At 51.5% G+C, this 14,913-nt stretch overlaps 2 protein-coding genes across 4 annotated transcripts in view; one reads left to right on the forward strand and one right to left on the reverse strand.

Moving 5' to 3' along the window:
- The window catches only part of EDRF1 (erythroid differentiation regulatory factor 1), a 40,555-nt gene extending 36,502 nt beyond the window's left edge, over nt 1–4,053 (forward strand). Inside the window, exon 26 of one of the 3 annotated variants that reach the window (XM_032423176.1) lies at nt 3,186–4,026. In XM_032423176.1, coding sequence (XP_032279067.1) covers nt 3,186–3,342 — 157 coding nt within the window. In that variant the 3' untranslated portion in view covers nt 3,343–4,026. Of the gene's footprint in view, nt 1–3,185 lie in introns of all 3 variants that reach the window. The other 2 variants (XM_032423177.1, XM_032423178.1) reach the window with 2 other exon arrangements.
- Nucleotides 4,054–4,188: 135 nt separating this feature from the next.
- MMP21 (matrix metallopeptidase 21) lies at nt 4,189–13,132 on the reverse strand. Its single transcript, XM_032423179.1, has 7 exons — nt 12,666–13,132; nt 11,804–12,299; nt 10,841–10,980; nt 10,426–10,567; nt 9,054–9,311; nt 6,351–6,523; nt 4,189–6,097 (listed from the first exon to the last, which is right to left on the reverse strand). The coding sequence occupies exons 1-7, from the start codon at nt 12,825–12,827 to the stop codon at nt 5,798–5,800; spliced, it is 1,671 nt and encodes a 556-aa protein (XP_032279070.1). The 5' UTR covers nt 12,828–13,132; the 3' UTR covers nt 4,189–5,797.
- Nucleotides 13,133–14,913: the final 1,781 nt, after the last annotated feature.

Here is a 14,913-nt window from a genome sequence, read left to right on the forward strand (position 1 = left end):
TGGTTTGGTCTTACAGTGTCTTTTATAAACATAACTGTCGGGGCACCTTGGGCGGCTCAGTCGGTTAAGCATCCAGCTCTTGGTTTCAGCTCCGATTGTGATCTTGGGGTCGTGAGATCAAACCCCCAGTCCGGCTCTGCACTGGGCCTGGAGCCTGCTCAAGATTCTCTCTCCCCCATCCCCACACGCTCGCACACACACTCTCTAAGAAATTAAATCTTAAAAAAAAAAAAAAAACTGTCATATATATGGCTTAAGCAATTTTTATTTTAGTGGAGGGTCTTCTAACCTGTTTTTTCAGGTTATTAATATCCTCTCGAAAAAAATGCAATCTGAAGTTTTCATGCATGATGCATAAAGTCCTGTTTAGCTAATTTGTGTTCATTTTTCAAGGTTTATTAAGTAAAAAGACTGTTAAATGTGATATTTATGTTTATACAGTTTATATGTTGATAGGCTTCAAAACACAGAGAAACTGGTTACTGAGTGACTGTGTCTCCTGTGTCACTGATCGCACATGAAAACGTGGGATTTTATCGTGAGGAGGGAGGCCTTCTGTGCTGTCTCACCAGGAGCTGTGAGCTTCCTGTTTGGAGTAAAGGGAGATCAGAACTAGATTTCTTTTTTTTTTTTAATTTATTTATGTGAGAGAGAGCATGAGTTGGGGGAAGGGGCAGCAAGAGAGGGAGAAGCAGACGCAGGGCTCCATCCCAGGACCCTGGGATCATGACCTGAGCCAAAGCAGACGTTTAAATGACCGAGCCACCCAGGCGCCCCAGAACTAGACTTTAAAAGAGAGGAAATAGTATGTTTGTGTTTTGTTTTGATTATTCTCTACCTACCACAACCCTGCTTTAAAAAGAAAATAACTGAGTAATTAAAAATCTTAATTTTCTTAGAATCCTCTTATGACAACTTCCTCTTACGACAACCAGTGTTGTCCTGCTAGAAATGCTTGTTTTATCTGTTGGGTTGTGTTCTCTTTTTGGATGAAGAATTTATTTACTCTTGCACTATATGTTAATACTCATTGCTTTAGCAGATTGGAGCCTCTTGACCTTTTTTGATGGCTTTGGGGTTTCATAGAATGAAAAACTATGAAAAATAGAAGTAATCTCTGAGGGTTTGGAAAGCCCTTGACCATAGTGCAGAGAGCAGATCTTTTAGCTTTATGGGCTGTTCCTGGCCATTTAATATGTATGTTTAATATTTGGTTAAGATTATTAAAAGGAAAATAGGGGAATGTTAGTTGCCTTTGGAAAAAAGATAAGCCAATGAAATGTTGGGACCTTTCTTGTTAGAGTTCATGGTTCAATGAGGCTATTGATGAGAGTTGATTAAGGATGGGAATCATTTGTAGAAATTGGAAGATGGGGCACCTGGGTGGCTCAGTTGGTTAAGCGTCTGTCTTCGGCTCAGGTCATGATCCCAGGGTTCTGGGATCAAGTCCCACATCGGGCTCCCTGCTCAGTGGGAAGTCTGCTTCTCTCCCTCTGCCTGCCCCTTCCCTGCTTATGCTCTCTTTCTCTCAAATAAATAAATAAAATCTTTTTAAAAAAAGAAAAATTGGAAGATGGAGTATTTAAGATTCAGAAATAGGATCAGAACAAATCTCAGAGGGTTTTAAATTTATGATCCCAGCAGCCATCAGTTATCTTTAGGCCCCCAGCTAAAATATGGTATCATTGTCCATGAAGAAAAACTCATTTTTGGAGCACTGATTGATTAAGTACTACTGCCTTGATTTGTCAGGAGTTTAAATTTCTTTTAAGATTATCAGAGGTTTTATAAATGTCAACCCCACCCAGAAATTAAAACACAGTGCTCTTAGGCCCAAACTGTAGACAGTGAATGCATTTTGAATGATCACTTTTACTGTGCCACGGGTGGTTTGAAAGGAAGAGAGATTTGCCTGATGAAAGAAGTAGGACTAAGAGGGAGAAGAGAAACGGGTCTCTAGAGAGGGGTGTGCGGGGTCCCCACTCTTTCCAGCCTGGGCCCGTGGTCGGCCCCAGCATGGACAGGTGGGTCCTGTTGAGGAGTCCTCATAGCCCGAGCCTTGATGTGCACCAACGGGAGTTTCTAGGCTGCTGGTTGGCTCTCTGGCCGGCCTGACGGGCACTCAGGCAAAAGCAGAACATTTGTACGTTGGTGAATGGAAAGAACATAGCATTTGAAGTCAGAATATAATGTTTTGACCTCAGTACAAATTATTTAGCCCTTCTGGGCCTTGGTTTTTCCATCTGTAAGGTAGGAATATTCTAAGTCCTTGCCCTTCTGAGGCGATGGTTGTCACACGGCTCAGATGCAGACACGCACACTCGGAGGAGACGATCCACTGTCCACAGTAGCCGGTCCTGTGTGGCCAGAGGGTCTGTATTGCATCTGGACTCGTTTAAAAGGGGAGGGGGGGGAAGGATGCTAGAGGCTAGAGATGAACTGCCATGTAATTACTAATCTTTTCTACTAGTAACATAATCTATTGATCTATCCTGTGGGCGACCTATTTTCAGGACAACTGAAGTCTTTGTTAAAACAGTTTTTAAGTGGAGTATGTCTAGGACCCTGCACTCAAGGGGCATTCTTCACACGAAGTGGCACGGACAGTGTGGATACGTCGAGGGAGAGTAGCTCCCAAGTCTGGGGTCTGGGCTTCAGTCCGGTGCAGTTCTAGCCCCACGGAGAGCATCCCCATATTCAGGCTGGTTGATCTGAGGGTTGTCAGGCTCAGCACAGAGAAGGGAGGAAATACTGGACAGCTCTGTGCCCTACTTAGCCTGTCTCCGCTGGATTTTCTTCACAGCATGTCTGCTCTGACACGCTGTTTCCTTCTTGTTCAATGCACGGCTTCTCCCCTACTCCTCCCTCGGTGGAACGCGGGTGCCGAGAGGGCGGGGGCTCTTGGTCTGGTTTGTCCACTGCCAGGAGCCGTCTCCAGTACACGGGACGCACCCGGGAGACTCGTAAAGAGAAGGAGCCTTGGTTCTAACTGATGCAGTGAAGTAAATGTCCACAAACAGGCCTCTGAGCAATAGATGCAAGAAGGTTAAGTATGGAATAAACATGAATAGAACACCTGCTTCCCTGTGAAAAGTGACGGGCTATTCCTGTTTACTTTTTGGATTTCTTCTTGAATTGGTGGGCATTGCTGTGCACTTCACACCTTTGTTTTTGTTTTAATGCAGCAGTAATACTGAGGAAGATGTAGTCCTCAAAACCAACAAGCAGATTTACTCGCAGCTTTTGAGAGCTATTGCTAACAAAAACGCAACTCTTCTGGAAAGAATTGACATTCTCCTCCATTTGCTGGATCAGCTTGCTCGCGGCAGCGGCGTGCAGTGACTCGTGCCCGAGGCTCCGGCCGAGACCCGTCAGTGCCTTCTGCTCCCGGGGGCTCGTTTGTCCATTCGGTGCTTCGTTCCATTAAATACGAGGGAGATCTCCACCTCCAGCAGGCCCGGCAGTGGAAACAGTTCTCTTTTCCCATGGCAGACAAGTCATGGCTGAGTTCTTTGACTTTCTCATTGGAAGTGCTAAAATCAGAATCAGACTTGGGGCGCCCAGCGTTTGTTTCTTTGAGAAGTACACGGTCCCTCAGCGTTGACAGACTTGCTGTGGTGGCCGGTACACTTCTAGACATTTTTGAGGTATGTTAAGCTACGTGGGTTTAAGATAATAATTATTTTGGATGATGTTACTTTGGTCAAGGGAACTTTTCTCCCAGTGATTTTAGTGGTTCACATGGGTTAAAGAAATGTCCTGTGCATCTGCAGCGTCTCCTCAGTTGCACAGAAGGAAGCCCGTCCTCCTTCAGCTTCGGTGCAGGATTTGATGGAGACCGGCCATTGTGCGAGTTTCTGTATTTAGTGCATGTTCTGAAAGGATCCGCTTTTCTTTGACTTTGTATGACAGTTGATCAAGAATAGGTACTATCCCCCCCTTTTTTTTCATTTTAAACTTGAAACTGTGAATAAGGTAAGAAAACTATTTTGAATAAATAAATTATTTATTTAAAATGTCTTCGTATTTTTCCATTTCACATTCTTGACTTTGAGTTTTGATTTGAACTGGTTTAATGAATAAATTTTACAAAGGAAAGATTAAAACGTTAAAAATAAAATTGTGCCACTCACTAAGTTCTCACCAGAACGTCACACTCATTTCTCGCCCCTTTTCCTGCGCGGCTCCTGTCCAGTTGCGTACACATGGCCTGTTTTTTTCCGTGCCTACATACAGCGTGCAGCGCTGTGCTTGTCCTGTCCTACTAAAATCCGTTTCGAGGAAATGGAACAGAAATCAAGCATACTCCTTCCTTTCGGGTGGGTGGATGGGACTAAGGTGCATGAGGCCTTTGTAGACAGCCTGCCCTGCCTCCAAGTCCGCTGGCCTGGCCCCGAGGGCCACTCCGACCTCCTTCATGCCATCGGCAGACCCCTTTCCCTGCAGATCCTGCAGAACCCCTCCGCTCAGCAGCCACACCTCTCTGGAGGAATCTGAACTATAGGGAAAGTTGTCTGGAATAAGCTTGTTTTAAGCAGAGTTTTTACGGAGTGCTTTCTCATGCACCAAGACTTTGGGGTGTTTTCCTTGGCGGTACGTGGACACCTGTCCTAGCTCGGCGGAGCTCCTCCTGGCCGCTGGCCGTTTGTCCACTTCCTTGTTACTTAGTTTGCACTTCCTTGGGACAGATTTGCATCCATTTTCAAAAATCATTGAAGCATTTAAAGTTTTGACTAAGTCATGAAGCCGGTGCACAGACTCAGTCTCCTGTCAGGACAGCATTCACTCTGCTCCCCCGTCGGCAAGCGCCGTCTCCGCTAGTTAAACCTGCACGCTTCCGTGGAGGAGGTCTGACGCTGAAGTAAGCTGGCGTCAGGGATGTCGCAGCCCCCGTCTTGTTTTCTGGCCTCTCCTTCGCTGAACAGCCTTTCGTCCAGAGGGGTATTTGTTTTTAAGCAAGAAGATACCAATTCTAGCTGTCTTCCCTTGTCCGAGCAAGAATATGAACATCCCTACAGGGGGACAGAGGTCTTTTTCAATGTTTTTGTAATCTGCTGACTTTAAGTTCATGCTGCTTAAAGTGCTCGTGACTTAGCTTTTACTTGAGAGGAATTGTGCCATCCGTGGCCTGATCACCGAGAGGACTTGTTTTGCAGTTAACTTCAGGGCAGGGATGGAGAGCAGGTTGCCTGGGCACTGGGCTGGAGCGAGGAGGCGAGGGTCGCCAGCAACCACGGCGTCTGACTCTGGGAAGGATGCAAGTGTGAACTTCAGCCTCCTCGACTAGGAATGTGCACAGGAGTAGGTCCCCTGGCATTCTGCCAGGCTTGTGAAGATCGAGAGATACGTGGGAAAACCTTCTGTACACGGTCATGTATTAGAAAAATATAAATTATGACAGGAATTGTGGACTGTAGTCAATTTGAAATCTGTGACCTTTTCCACTGAATGCCCCCCGGGAGCTGCGTTTCCTTCCATGACTGGATCCTATGGCTATAGCTACGTTTCCGTCCATCCATGAAATTGGGGGGCGGGGGGTGGAAAGACAGGGATTCCTCAGGATTCTTTTTTTTAACCTTTTCTAAAAGATTGGCAGAATTATTCAGTGGATTTTTTTTTTTGCCTGAGAAATTCACTTTTAAATCAAGTATTTTAAAAGTTCAAGTAATGCTTTTCCCACCGGGTTTTAGCCTTATTTGCTTTGGTTACTAAAAATCTGGTTTGTTTTCTTTGTAAAAGAAATCAGACTTTCTCTTAGAAGAGAAATCCTTTGACTCCCGTTTGCCCATTTTTCTCATTACATGTTCAGGGTGGAGGTATGGACGTCACAAATGTCAAACCACCGCTCTGAAATCGACTGCTTCGGAAATAAGCCATTTGAAGGAAGCCAAAAATGCTGTTGTCTGTCCCTGTCGCTAACTACTTTCCAATATGCATTGCCTTTGAAAAAGAAAATGGCGTTGTGTGCGTAGGAGTAATAGGCTGAGTCTATATTCCTGAAGGGATGGTTCTCTGGCTCTATTCCCGGAAACACTTCAGTGATCTTCATCGGATAAGAATCAAGTACTCGATTTCTGTTGACATCAAATGCAAACACCTGCAAAGCAAGGAAGAGAGTTAAGACTGGCTTTTCTGAAAATCATTGATTTTTAGGTTAATTTATAGGAATAAGGTAAGTAAATCTGTGGCTTTGCACCAAATTCTCTGGGCTTGAAGTTCTTCATTTTCCATATGATGGGATCTGCCATGGCCACAGAGGTCTGAGGCAACTGAGAACAACTTTTAACTAAGACCTTGAATTTCATGTAGGGGTGAAGAAGCAACACCAGGCTGGAAAGCCTCCTACTTACGAGGGACTCTTTGAAGAAGTAAATTAACTGCTTTCTTCGGTCATAAAAGGCAGTGTCCAGGGGACTTGGGATGCCAGGAAATCCTTCTGAAATCAATTTGGGGTAGCTTCTTCCTTGTTCATCTTCTGTGTAGGCCTGATCCTTGTCACTGTCATATCTCCAGTACTGATTTCCTGAGGGCCAAACAAAAAATGCTAATATGGTTTATTACCATTTAATTATAGCAAACCATGAAGAGGGACTGCTTTCAACATAGGTCTCAGCCAACCATGATGTTCTCCTGTGATCCCAGGACAAGGCAGGACCTCAGCCTCTAAGCAAAGCCTCCATTCAGATGAATGATTCCCCAGGTCTTGAATTACTTCTAGATTGATCCTGGCAATCACTGCTGCTATTAAAATGTTGGTTGTCAGGGGCGCCTGGGTGGCTCAGTCGGCTAATCATCTGCCTTCAGCTCAGGTCGTGATCCCGGAGTCCCGGGACCCTGGGGTTGAGCCCCGAGTTGGACTCTCTGCTCAGCAGGGAGTCTGCTTCTCCCTCGGACCCTCCCCTCTCTCGTGCTCTCTCTCTCTCTCAAATAAATAAAATCTTAAAAAAAAAAAAAAAAGAAAACGTTAGTTGTCTTCTGTCGGGCACTCCAGCCCACTGGCGCTCATCAAAAGCAAAAACGAAAGGACAAAAATCATGTGGTCTTTTTCACAGAAGATTCTTCTTCTGTTTCTTCCTATATAGTCTCATGATCTTCCTTTTACATGTTAGAGACCCATGGGTCGTCCTGAGTCATTTTCCTACCATAATCAACCTAAGCCCTCTTTTTACAGAAAACAATCCTGATGCTTATGATGGGGTTTTACTTTTTTTTCAGGATTTTAGAATTACATCGTTTTAGAAAAGAGCTGAAGTGGTCCATCCAGATCACAGCCCAGGTGGACCCGGCGCAGGCCCCTCTTCCCATGTTCCACTCACGTGATTCCACCCACTGTCCTCTTGCTAATTTCATGCTCTGAAACACCACAGGATTATTCTAAATTCTCCTTAATAGTTCCTAATCCTGACTATTGGCATATTGTCAGCAGAAAATAGAACAAATCCACGGGGTTAGATATTTTTGTGTTCACAACTTACACCATGCCACAACCAGTTACACTCCTTAGCCACCAACCATGTGAGCTCCCTCTCCCTCATTCCCTCCCCGCCCCTCGCCGCACCCCCCCCCAAAGGTTTGCCATCGAGAAAGAACAGTGAATGACGTGTGTCCAGCCAGGGGGTGCAATTCACTCTAACTGGAATACTTTTTGAATTCAAAGTATTCACAGCAAGTTAACTTTAAGATGTTTTTAAAGCTCCAAGAATAAAATACAGCCATATGATAGCAATCCCCCACGATGACCTAATTCTATAATTAAGAGTCTTTGTTGCCAGTATAAATTCTAGTCCAGGACTTCTAAAGCACTGAATGTTGTGCTTCCAACTCTGAAAGATCTAAACCAGACAGGTCCACCCTGGGCAATTTCTTTATGTAACTGAACCAAAATAATTCTTCCTTTGTGTGACGTAAGGAAAATTAAGACCAAATTCATACGCAGGTTTCTTACGGCCAAATCTGCATGCAGCATCTTTTTGGTTGGGCTCTTGCCTCACGGAGTCCTGAGCGGTTTCAGACAATAGGGTCGTATTACTAGGGAGTTGGGCAGAGACAGGGTGCACCCCTTACCTCTAGGGCGAAAGTCTGGGGAAGGGAAAGAAAAAGCAGCAACCACAGAACCTTGTTTGTGGTTAGACTCCATACATTTGGTTTGCCAAGGCAGCCAGCCTCCGTGGCGGGCACAGAGGTTCTGGGCAAGGTGGTCTGTGAGTGAAGCAGCAGCAAGAGAGTCTTGGCCTGCCTGCTGTGTGTGTCCCTCCCACCACTGGGGCCCCCCCGACCTGTTTCTGCCTTCCAGCAAAACACCGATCCTCCCTGCTTGGAAACCACCGACTCCTCCCTGCCTGCTGGATGACCTCCAGCCTCTGAGCACCGAGGCTCTCGGTGCTCAGGGCGACCCTGTCTTTCTAAGCTAATCTCACCCCGTGTGAGTGCCCTGTCACACCTCCGTGGGCTCAGCTGTCTCTCCCATCTGCGTTTTCACCCTCACTCACCCTAAAGCTTTGCTTCTGCCTCCTGTGTCTCACCGCCCCCTCACCCCCATCCGCACCTCCCCCGTCACGCTATTCCCGGTGTCCCTTTCGGGGCACCCGGGGTCCTACGCATCCTCTGAGGCTGGGGCAAGCCCTGAGTTCTGGGTGGCTCCAGCATCTGGTGCCAGGAGTAGTGGTCACCTTGTCCGCTCATCCTTCCCTTCACCACGTAATTCTAGTGGTCAGCTTCTAAGGTCTTTTCTCTCCAGAACTAGTTAAAACTTCTGTAAGGAGGGCCCTTTCTTACGGGTCTTTGGCAACCACCTCAGGGCCTGGCATGGTTGGTCTCCTCATTCATTCACTCATTCATTTGTTCCTTTGACGAATTCAGTCCCTTCTCACAGAGATCAGGGGACACAGCACAGTCCCTGTGCTCACAGAGCTCACAGTCGGACGGAACAGACAGAAACTGGGTGAGTAATCGCAAGAGCATTAGACTAAGATTCTTCGGTATGGAGCTCAAAACGTTTGTTCTGAAGGCATCTCTGTCATAAAAGAAACAGAACCGTCCAGAAGAAGCTCTACCTTTAAAAAAATAACGTTCGTCTCTTCTCCATGTCCAGAGGTGGACGAAAGCGTCGATGTTTTGCGTTGGGATCCCGTGCCAGCCACGGAGGATCTGGATAGGGTCCCCGTAGCGCGTCCGGTTGTTTCGATTTTCGTAAAGCCAGTACCAGCTGCTGCGGAAGAAGTAGGTGCTGAACCTCATCGTCACGGCTCCGTGCTGGTCTCGCTCTTTGCGAATCCAGTCAAACGCGGTATCAAATGATCCTTCACATGAGCCTGAGAAAGAAGAAGAAAGTCCAGCCCCTGGTCACCTGGTGCAAAAACCAGCAGTCGCTATTCTCATGGGTGACTCGGACAGAGACAACTGCGAAGCTGGAGTGTTCTGTGAAGCTGTCTCAAAGCAAGACGCCCCCCAGACTGAAGCAGGCCTACCCAGCCGAGCAGGAGGAGCTGGAGGGGCCCCGGGGGCTGCAGCAGGGCCGGCTCAGGGGGGCCCTTCTGGCTAATCTCTGTGCGGAACATTACTCTCCTGAGGTGTCTCGATTTTGGATGCTGGGTATGTGATCACCCTAAATATAACTAATGCCTCTTGACGGCTCGTCTGACTTCATGAGAGGCAAGCAGTTTGGTTCTGGGCACACACAAGAGTAAGATTTCCTCTGCAGGAAAGAAATCCATCCTGGCATTTGTCACTCTCCAAACGTGCTGAGAGCATCTTCGCATAGGATGGCTGGAGTGGAACAGAAATGGTGGTGCTCTCCGTTTTAAATGGAAAAGGGGAGAGTAGCTTTCTTTCCCCTCAGCCTCAACGCTAGATCATTAATCACTTCCATTAAATAATGAACCGTTGGGGCGCCTGGGTGGCTCAGTTGGTTAAGCGACTGCCTTCGGCTCAGGTCATGATCCTGGAGTCCCGGGATCGAGTCCCACATCGGGCTCCCTGCTCGGCAGGGAGTCTGCTTCTCCCTCTGACCCTCCTCCCTCTCATGCTCTCTGTCTCTCATTCTCTCTCTTGCAAATAAAAAAAAATTTGAAAAAAAAAAAAAAAAAATTTAAAAAAAAAAAAAAAATGAACCGTTAACACTTTGGCCTGAACAACTGAAGAGAGATTAAAGTTGATCCTGGCAAGGCTCCCGCTGTTCTTTGCCTTGGGATGGCAGGGAACTTCTCCCAGGGGCTTCCAAGTGCCTGCGGCGCCCACGGGAGGCCACCGCCTGGGTGGCCCACTGCGCTCTAGGAAACCACCCTGTTACCCTCTGTCCTCCCAGGGACATAACGTAGCGCAGGGAAGAGGGAACACCCACGGGAGTGCTTTGCTCTGCACCGGTGGCTACCCTTGGGGCACGGTCACCTTGAAGGAAGAGCTCACGATCTTCCAGAACAGTCTTACCATACAGCTTTTGAACTGCTTTTCTGTCTGACCAGTCCAACTCAAACACAGGCTCCTGGGGGATGTAATTCGGTTGCATTATGGATCCTGTCCTGTAGGTGTGAGGCAGGCCGAGTACGTGGCCAATTTCATGGACGGCCACCTAGAAGGGAACACAAACCACGGGTGCGGTGCCAACCCTGGGTGTCTGGGAGTCACGTGGACCCCCCCCCCCCCCCCCCCCCCCCCACTCCAGGGGCAGGCCTGTGCTTTAGGAGGAACGGCACTTGTTAAGGAGAAGGGGAGCGATGGGGAGACTCGGGGAGCTTTCTCAGAAGGCTGTGGACACTTCCCCCGAGAAGCCCTGGCGTTCTGCACTCCAGCCCGTGCTACATGCCCTTTGCCTGGTCCCTCCGCACAGCTGCAGACCACTTACTTTGAGAAGGCTGATGCCCGCGTCACTGGTGGGAGGTGTGAAGTGTTCATCATCGTCAAAGTGGATGTCGCCCAGGCGCCAGGCATGTGCAAACTCCTGCCCGCTGCCATCAAAAACCCGAGGACAGCCCAGGTGCCGGCCTGGCAAGGGGAGAGGGAACACGGACACCCGAGGGTTCGCGGCCTCTGGGGGCTCACAGTCCAGGAGCAGAAGCAACCACTCCTGGCTTGTGCAACAGTGTGGTGTCGAGTCTAAACACTTGGAAATAGCTGCCTAGCAGACCTGTGGGAGCCCAGAGGAATGGGGGGGGTGCCATCCAAAGGCTGAGGGAGGAGACAAGATCTGAGCTGGATCCTAACAGCTGAGTGGTCAGGCCATGAAGGAGGTGCTGCCCGATGGTCCTGCCCTGTGTACGGTTTTCAACAAGCCTCCTGTGAGGGCTCACAGCAGGACAGTCAATCCAGTCAGACCAGCAGGGCAGGCGTGAGCATCCCTAGCTCCCAGACGGTGCAGAGAAGTTACCTTCTCCAAACCCACCCAGCTAGGAGGTGGTGGGGCCTGCTGGTGGGGGCCAGCAGACCACCCCACGCTAGTTCTCCCCAGGAGCGGCGGGAAGGGTCAGCCGGGCCTGGCTGGCGCCCTGCTGGGCTCGATGAGGTCTCTGCCCAGGGCTCACTGGGCTGATCTGCTCAGAGACAAGCGGAGGGCCCGCGCTGATGTCCCCATGTGACCGCGCCCCGGTGGGCGCAGGGAGACATGCCGTGCCCTTCCCAGTGAGTGGTAATAAAGCAGCACCTACAGAGGGCTTGCCATCCGCCCACACCCCTGGCAGGTGCCACCTCGGACACCCCAGGAGGCTTTGCAGGTGACCGGAGCGGGGTTCCCCCAGTGAACCGGGCCCCACGCGCGGCCGTGCGGGAAGGCAGCGGGGCTCGGCCCGCCTGCAGTCTTCGCCCTTCTCACCTCGTCCGAAACCCAGCTTTACGTCCACGGCGGCTGCGGGCGCGGCGAGGTCCTCGCGGAAGTCCAGCGGCATCACCTCGCTCCACATCCGGAAGGCCAGCCTGAGGATGTGCCTCTGCTCGTCCACGGCCAGCTGCCCGCTGGCGCCCTCCCCCAGCAGCCGCCAGGTCAGCGTCCTCTTGGCGAAGGCCCGGGGCCCCCCGCGGGGCGCGGCGACCTCGGGCTGCGGGTCCCCGGGCGGCGGCGCCCGCAGGAAGCGCTTGGGCCGGGCGGGGGGCGGCGGGCGCGGCGGGGGCCCGGGGGCCGGGGGCGGCAGGGGCCGCGTGTCGGGGACGCCGCAGCGCGGCCTGTTCATGGCCGCCAGCGTGGCCGCGTCCAGCCGCCCGCTCGCCGGCAGCGCGTTGACCTTCTGGAACCTGCGCACGGCCTCGGCCAGGGCGGTGGCCCGGGGGCCCGCGCGCCGCGCGTCGGCCCAGCCGTACTTGGACAGGAACCGCTGCGGAAGAGAGAGGTCCCGACCCGCGGGCGGGGGGCGCGGACTGAGCGGCCGGGACGCGGCGTGTTTGTGTCACGTCCTAGGTTTGCGCGGGAGACAGGACGCGCGGCTCTGCGCTCGCCGTGCGCACATTTCTGGTGGGTGGTTATCGTTGTTTGGGGAGGCCCCTCACCTCGGGCGCTGTGGCCGCCTGGCACGTGCCTGCGTGTGCGCGTGCCCGCGAGTGTAGCTGCCCCCGATGGTGTGCACGGGTCCGCGTGCCCGCGCATGTACGTGCCTGCGCGTGCACGTGTCTTGTGTGCACGCGCCTGCCGCTGCCCGCGCCCGCGTGTGCTCGTGAGTGGCCGGTGCCGCGGGGGCTCCTACCTGCGCAGCGACAGGGTCCGCGATGGGCCGGGCGCGGCGCAGCGGGGCGGGCTCGGCGTCCGAGCGGTCCCGGCTGTGGAATAGGGGCTCGGGCCCGGCGGGCCGCGGGGCAGCGAGCCAGCAGAGCAGCAGCGCCCGGCGGACGACGGAGGCGGCCAGCATGGCCCCGGCTGAGCCCCGCGCCCCCGCCTCGCCACCGTCCGTCCCGTGTCCCTCCCGAGGCGCAGGCCCCCGATGCTTTTATATACGCGGCCCCGGGGAGGCGCGCGGTTCCAAGGCCTTCTCACCCAGGCCTGAAGTGTGCCCACCGGGGGGCCCAGCCGGGCCTGGACGCGCAGCCCTTTGAAGACCCCAGGAGCACGCTTCTTGCTGGGGCGAGAATGTTTGCGGCACCCGCGGGTAATTACAGCGCGACCCGGCAGCCACCTGCTCCTCCCATTTCTGCGGTGGCGGGCTCGTGGGCAGGCTGCCGCCCGGTGAGCTGCGACTGGGCCTGGTGGCGGCGGCGCGGGGCCTCGCCCGGGCAGCCTGCTGGGGCCCGCCGCACCCGCGGCCGCACCGCCCGGGCCTCCGTTTGCTCAGTTTGCGTCCGTTTTCTTTCTTGGTCAGCTAGGGTTGGGGATGATTCGTGTCTCTGATCTCTTGTTGTTGCTGTTGTTTTAAATAAAGGCAATAATCAGTATAGGAAGATGTAAATTTCGGAGGAAATCCAGTGATTCAGATGGTAACATTTTGGTGAACATTCTTGCAGATCCATGTATTGTGTACGTGCACAGGGAAGGATTTGTGTGTGGATGATTTTATATAAGTCATATTCTCTATGCTATTGCCGTAAACTCAGTGGAAGGTCATGGATGCCTTTTTGTGTTCGTGAATGTAGGTATTTACCATCCTAGTTAATGGCTGTGTGGTGTTCGAGTCTGTGGGCCAGGGATTTGTACGTGAGGATAAACTAGAATCACCTGAAGTTCTAGAACTGCCCCTCTCCGTTCCCCCTCATGAAGGAGTCTACTGGAGGAGGGACAGGGGGAGAAAAAATAAGCTCAGCTGCCTGGAATTTGTAACTGGTCACGTCCAGGGAGCCTGAGGGAAGGGAGTAAGGCCCTTCAGGCACTAGGGCTGCAGGTGAGCGCCTGGAGTGCGAACGTCACAGGTCTGATAACAGCAGGGGTGCCGGTGCGGGGGTGTCCTTTAGCTACTCATTCATTCATCAAATACTCCTTACTATTCTAGGGACAGGGAATACGGAAATGAACATGATGGACTCATTCTTTGCCCTCATGGAACTTACATTCTAAGTGGAGGAGACGGACAATAAACAAGACGATGAATGAAAAATTCAAATAGCGACAGGGACTAAGAATGTAGATCAGGAAAGTGAGTGCCTTGGAGGTGGGGAGTCAATATTAAGGTGGCCAGGAAAGACCTCTTGCAAAGATGAAAAGTAAGCAGTGAAAGAAAAGTAAGAGGGACAGTGTCACATGTGATTGGGGATTCATGGGTAGTGTGGGCAAAGGAAAGGACAAGTGCAAAGGCCCTGGGGCAGGACCCAGCACCTGCAGAATAACAGAGGGCAGTGTGGTAGATGTCAGTGAGGGGGCGGGAGGAGGGAGGTGAGGATGGAAAAGCGCGTGGATGGGAAGATGATGAAGGACCTGGAGGTCAGATAATTTGGACTCCACCCTAAGTTCAGTGGTGATATTTTGAGCAGGAGAGTGACTTTATTGATTCATTATTTAAAGAATCAACCTGGGGCGCCTGGCTGGCTCAGAGGAGCAGGTGATCCTTGATCTTGGGGTTGTAAGTTCAAATCCCACGTTGGGTGTAGAGATTACTTAACTAAATATATAAACTTAAAAGAATCCTCCCAGCTGCTCTATGGAAGATAGATAAAAAGGGGGGCATCCCAGAGACAGGTGTAGACTGCATCCTCTGGCCTGGCAGTCCCTCCGGGGTGCCCCAGCAGCCCTTCTGTGCCGGGTTGGTCTGATGGCCCTGTAGCCTGAGATCCCTCATGGGGCTCCAGGATATTGGGGTTTCTGGACAGGGCACAGTACTAGACTGTGACCCAGGGGGATCTGTTCCTAGTGAGGTCCCTGGAGCAGGTGTTTGGCCTCACACCCGTGCTGCAGTGACAGGGCCAGCCCCAGTGGCATCAGGGTATTGTGCTCACAGGGAGCTTGGATACCTGTCAAGCTGCCTGCACAGCCCCACTCAGTTCCTGTCAGCTCAGAGGTATTTGGGGCCG

The sequence above is a fragment of the Phoca vitulina genome, unplaced genomic scaffold, assembly GCF_004348235.1.
Source record: "Phoca vitulina isolate PV1807 unplaced genomic scaffold, GSC_HSeal_1.0 scaffold28, whole genome shotgun sequence".
Taxonomy (NCBI): Eukaryota; Metazoa; Chordata; class Mammalia; order Carnivora; family Phocidae; genus Phoca; species Phoca vitulina.

Coding starts and splice junctions, on each gene's coding strand:
- MMP21 (XM_032423179.1), bottom strand. CDS start 12,827: ATGCTGGCCGCCTCCGTCGTCCGCCGGGCGCTGCTGCTCTGCTGGCTC. Junction 10,568..10,840: donor CGGGCATCAGCCTTCTCAAA/GTAAGTGGTCTG, acceptor GTTCCCTTCTAG/GTGGCCGTCCATGAAATTGG. Junction 6,098..6,350: donor ACTTCTTCAAAGAGTCCCTC/GTAAGTAGGAGG, acceptor CTTGCTTTGCAG/GTGTTTGCATTTGATGTCAA.